Source organism: Pagrus pagrus, assembly GCF_965226575.1.
Source record: "Pagrus pagrus genome assembly, chromosome: 12".
NCBI classification, from domain to species: domain Eukaryota; kingdom Metazoa; phylum Chordata; class Actinopteri; order Spariformes; family Sparidae; genus Pagrus; species Pagrus pagrus.
Genome location: NC_140196.1, coordinates 29,967,190 through 29,973,189, shown reverse-complemented (window position 1 = coordinate 29,973,189; position 6,000 = coordinate 29,967,190). Strand labels below are relative to the sequence as shown.

General features: G+C 44.8%; 1 protein-coding gene across 1 annotated transcript in view; it reads right to left on the bottom strand.

Moving 5' to 3' along the window:
* Window positions 1-607: 607 nt before the first annotated feature.
* The window catches only part of coa1 (cytochrome C oxidase assembly factor 1), an 11,725-nt gene continuing 6,332 nt past the window's right edge, over window positions 608-6,000 (bottom strand). The window contains exon 5 of the mRNA XM_084368868.1: window positions 608-1,326. Within this exon, the coding sequence (XP_084224994.1) occupies window positions 1,212-1,326 (115 nt within the window). The 3' untranslated portion in view covers window positions 608-1,211. The remainder of the gene's footprint in view (window positions 1,327-6,000) is intronic.

Genomic DNA, 6,000 nt, shown 5'->3' with positions numbered 1-6,000 from the left:
GATGCATTAGTCATCACTATCTTGCCTGAAACGTCCAAATAATGGAAAAGTACCTAGTAGTTAAAAAAAATAACTATAGTAAAAATTCTGTAATTCCCAAACATCCAGATTATTGTTCAGTAGTTCAGACATACCCTTTAATAATAGAATAGGTACCCAGTAGTTTAAATAATAACTACAATATGAATTCTTTGTAAAATCCTGAATATTTACCCTGTTATTTTCACATCCTAGTACCTCCATATATGTATTGGTACATTCCATACAGGTACACCATGAGTACAGAAGATAACACTGTAACTACAGCTGTCAGACAAATGTGGTGTAAAAAGTACAATATTTAGTCTACGTAGTGGAGAAGAAGTATAGAGTTGTAAAAGTTTCTTTACATGTTTCTACTTACTGTGTTTATAGTTGTTGTTGTTGGACAGTGCAAGTTCATGGTTTGGGGCGAGTGGCTCTGGAGGCCTGAGTGCAGGGGGCGGGGTTTACTGGCTGGATAATTTCAAAATCTAGCCTCGGCTTGACGGTTTTTCCAATTTACCAACCCCAGCTTTCAGTGACTGTATGAAATTAATAAATCAATATGTTTTGGCCACACAAAATTTCAACCTTCAAAATAAACTTTTTATTAGGAAAAATACCAAAAGAACAATATCTCAGTGTGTATGTTTACCAGTGTCTTATATGTGTGTGTGGGCAAATAATATGTGGTTTATTATGAGTGTAACATTATGTGTGTAAAGAAGCTTAGCTATCAAGAAACATGTCACACAGTAACTTGAATTATATAAACACAATAAAGAGCCACAGTCAAATGGTTACTGGTTAAACAGCTCAACCTCGAGAAATGTTCAAAATATTACCAAGCGCTTGGGTTTCTAACCATTGGTGCACATATGATGACAGAAATCCTTAGATCCTTTAACATGCGACCATCATACATACACCTAGTTCAGTCAAGTCCACCATGTAGATGATGCGGCAGCAGGCGAGGTTATTTAATCAATAGAAACTCACAACAATCCAGATCTAGGATTAGGAGCTCAGTGACACTCAGAGCGCTGCGTTAGAAGAACCTGCTGTCTCTTCAAAAGGACTCTGGAGTGGAGGACCTGCTATTTACGTCCATATTATTTAGACAGGTAGTCAGCACCTGTTAGAGCAGGACAACTTCCACTTTCATTGTTCTCATTATTACATGAAGTAGGTCAATGCCAGTCGCCTGTTTCTGTCGGGACTTGTGCTGCAGCTGGTGGAGGAGGATTCACCAGGTCGATGGTCTGTCCTTCCCGGAGCTTCAGAACTGCCTGCTTCAGACTCCACCTGCAGGGAGGGACAAACACAGGTCAGGAGTGCTGCACACAAGCACTGACAATGTGACGTTATCTTTGACCTTCAAAAGTTAAAGCAGAAGATGGATTGGAGGAATTGAGTCTGTCAGAGTTCCACATATCCTTAGTTTATCAGAAAATATATAATATATAATAAAGTGTTCCCAGATAAAACAATCAAACAGTTGTTGGATACATTTCCTTTTGTGTCATACCACCTGAGGTTTAGTCCAGCCTAACTTGTATGGAGGTAACTGTACCTCATCTGTCCCCATCAGTTAGTGAGGAATTCAACTCACCACCACTGGCCCATTGTACACCCCTTATTCTGAAAAAGTGGAGCATTCCACAACTTTCTCAGTCTTTTGTTGCTCCTGTCACAACTTGTTTCAAACGTGTTGCTGTCATCAAACTTACAACAAGAATATATTTACAAAAATCAATGAAGCTGATGAGGTCCAACATTAAATATATTGTAAGAAACAAAGGGGAGATACTCCGTGCTCCGTTCTCTTCTTCAGGGTCACATTTAAGTCCCACTCATATTTCTATTATGTTCCATCATATGCTGATGAAGGTTCTCAGTCATCCAGGTCATGGTAACTCTTTTGAGACATCTAATCTCAGCGCAGCTTCCAGGCAGGACCCAATTTCTACCAAAAAGAAACAACTGAATTTGCAGCTTCCTCATGTGAAGAAGCTCTCACCGGTTTGTTCTCTCCTCCACCTGTGAACTGTGCGATCTGTGCTGGTACCACACAAACAGGCTGAATGACTTTCAAGGACAGGAAAATACCAATCTGTCTGAGTGCTGCTTGTGCTGGTCAAAGAGTGTTATGTCACTGTACCACATCAACATTTAAAGAGGCCACATCAGGCTAATTTTTAGGTTCATATTATTTTTTTTAGGTGTGTACTAGAATAGGTTTGGATGCTGTAATAATAAAAATCATTCTCATGCTGTCCGTTGCTGAAGCACCTCTATTTACCCTCTGTCTGGAAAACTTCGATTTAGCCCAGTCCTGCTTAAGGACCCCCTCTCGAAGAGCTGCTCTTATTGAGACATGAAGCCCCGCCCCTTCCTGTTCCCCTCATGGACATTATAACAGAAAATCTTTGTCTGGTAGTGAATGAAGAGACAGATAATGTATTGATCCTGTTTGAATGGTGCAATGAATCACACAGATGATGTTTGTCAGTTTGTCATCAAACTAATGAAACATCAGACTGTGAAAATACGTCATTATAAAGATGACACAGCCAACAGTGTTGTTAGTGACGTTGTCTCCTAACTTAAACATTGTAGAGCTGCTCCTGTATATTAGCAGCTCACAGAACTGAACCAGAACCAACTCTCCTTTCACAGAACTGAAGTTGTCAATATGAGCAGATTTATTGTGATGTTCATCTTTTTTACGAGCTTTTCTGAGCCCAGTTGGCTCCATGTTGATGTTGGTGACGTGTGTTGAGTGAGTCGATGTAGTTCACTGAGCGCTTTAACACAAAACTAGATGAGGTTTGACTTTAATTACAACAAACTGACACTTTATTGACTTGAAATTATTAGATAGATTATTGACAAACACCACATGTGTGATTCATGACACAATTCAAACAGGATCAATACTTTATTTGTGTCTCTCCACTATACAAGGTCTTTATGAAATAAGGTCCCGTGAGGGAAACTGGAAGGGGCGTGACTTCGGCTCTCAGTTGGTCAGCTGATACAGGCTGGAGCCAGCACTGCTCACCCTTTCTCCAGTTAGCTCTGCTGATGTTTTTCGCCTCCAGATAGCTGCACATGCACATCTACCATGAACCTCAATTGTTCCTCGGCCTCACTGCCCAGCAGGACGCTAACATTACAGCTTTGTCACAGTCTTTGTATGGAGTTAGCAAGCTAACTGCTAACGTTACAGCTTTGTCACAGTCTTTGTATGGAGTTAGCAAGCTAACTGCTAACGTTACAGCTTTGTCACAGTCTTTGTATGGAGTTAGCAAGCTAACTGCTAACGTTACAGCTTTGTCACAGTCTTTGTATGGAGTTAGCAAGCTAACTGCTGGGTGCTAATCAGAGTTACACACAGCTGCCAAGGAAATGAATTCCTGCAGTTTCTTTCTCACATGAAGCTATAATGTTATCTCACATGTCTATAAAGTACATTTACACACAGCAGCAACACACACATACTAGCGAGGATCCAGGAGCAAAATGGGCTTATAGAACAACAGCACTAACACTTGGTGACCAAGCAACAAAAGCAACATGAAAACATTTATCGCCATCAAAACCACTGACAGACAGCCTGCCTCGTACCAGCCCTTGTTGATAATGCATACCATAGTGTAATGGACACATGGAGTTACCAGAGCAGGTCTTGGGTACGGTTAGAGGAAAGGAGGGGGTCTTGCCGTCTTTGTCAACTCCAAATGGTGTAACACCAAGCATGTGACCGTGAGAGAGAGAATTTGTACTCCGGATATAGAGCTGTTGGCTGTGGGAATGAGACCATACTACCTTCCCCCGTGAGTTCTCCCATGTTGTCACTGTTATTGTTTACATTCCACCGAGTGCGGTGGCGGCGCGCGCTTGTGACGTCATCCACTCCACTGTCGCAGAACTACAAACCAAGCATCCCAGAGCATTCATTGTAATAAATGGGAATTTCAACCATGTTTCCATCTCAAAAGCATTGACAAATTTCACACAGTATGTGGACTGTAAAACAAGGGGGAATAAAACCTTAGACCTGCTGTATACAAACTGGAAGGGGGCATACAGCTCCCATGTCCTCCCTCCTCTGGGCAGATCAGACCACAACCTGATACACCTCTTACCAACATACCAACCTGTGTTGATTCAGCAGCAAGTCACCACTAGGACTGTTAAAGTGTGGTCCAGAGAAGCTGAGGAGGCCATGCAGGACTGTTTCCAGTCTACAAACTGGGATTTGTTCCTGGAGGAGTACAAAGAGGACATTGAGGGTTTTACCCACTGTATTACAGACTATATCCAGTTTTGTGAGGACAATGTTGTTTCCAGGAAAAGGATCAGGTGCTTTCTGAACAACAAGCCCTGGATTAACAAGGATATTAAGATCCTCCTTAACAGGAAAAAGGTGGCATTCATGGCTGGAGACAGGGAGGAGGTGAGGTCAGTCCAGAAGGAGCTGAAGAGAGAGCTGAGAAGGGCCAAGAACAGCTATAAAGGGAATCTAGAGAGCAAGCTACAGCAGGGCAATGCCAAGGAGGTGTGGAGGGGAATGAAGGAGATAACAGGGCTAAATTCATCTGGTCCAGCTGTGGAGGGGAGCCTAGGCCTTGCTAATGAGCTAAACCTGCACTTCAACAGGTTTGACTCAGCCAACAACACCATTAGATTAGAGGGACAGGACTCCCCCAACAGTTCAAGCCACACCCCCCTTGCCCTCACCCCTGCCTTGGCTGCTACTACTCTCCCTCTTCCCCCTCGCTTTCCATGGCATGTTGTAACTGCTGCGGGGGACAATGCAGTAGGTGGCACAGCCTCCTCACACCCAAACATCCCGATGACCCCTCCCCACCCCCCCAGGCCCCCACTTTTTACATCGAGCCAGGTGAGACAGGAGCTATCCAAGCTCAGAGCCAAGAAGGCAATGGGCCCATACCACATTCACCCCAGACTGCTCAGGGCATGTGCAGGACAGCTGGCAGAGGTGTTCCACTACCTGTTCAGCCTCTCTCTGGAACTGGGGAGAGTCCCCCAGCTGTGGAAGACCTCCTGCATTATTCCAGTGCCAAAGGTGAAACATCCCAAGACTCTCAATGACTATAGGCCTGTGGCACTGACCTCACATTTCATGAAGGTCTTTAAGAGACTGGTTCTGCAGCAGCTGAGGCCCTTGGTGAGCAGTTCCATGGACCCTCTGCAATTCGCCTACCAGGCCAAGATTGGTGTGGACGACGCCATCATTTTCCTGCTGCATAGGGCTGTCTCACACCTGGAGGAGTCGGGGAGCTCAGTGAGAGTGATGTTCTTCGACTTCTCCAGCGCATTCAACACCATCCAGCCCTCCCTGCTAGCAGAGAAGCTCCATGCCATGCAAGTGGACCATGACATAGTGGCCTGGATAACCAACTACTTATCCGGCAGGCCACAATATGTCAGACTACAGTCTTCACTGTCAGATGTGGTGACAGGAAGCACTGGTGCACCCCAGGGAACGGTGCTGTCACCGTTCCTCTTCACCATCTACACCTCAGACTTCAGACACAATTCCAGCAAGTGTCACCTTCAGAAGTTCTCTGACGACTCCTCTATTGTTGGCTGTATCAGCGGGGAGGATGAGGAGGAGTACAGAGGTGTGGTGGAGAGATTTGTCCGCTGGTCAGAGGAGAACCATCTCAGGCTCAGCATCACCAAAACCAAAGAGCTGGTGATCGATTTCCGGAAGCATGGGGGGCCCCCAACCCCCATTACCATCCAGGGGGAGGAGGTGGAGATAGTGGACTCCTATAAGTTTCTGGGGGTCCACATCAACAACAGGCTGGACAGGAACAACAACACAGATGCTGCATACAGGAAGGGACAGAGCTGCATGTACTTCCTGCGGAGGCTCAGGTCCTTTAATGTGTGTAGCAAACTGTTGGCCACTTTTTATCAATCCATGGCCAGTGTGTTGTTCTT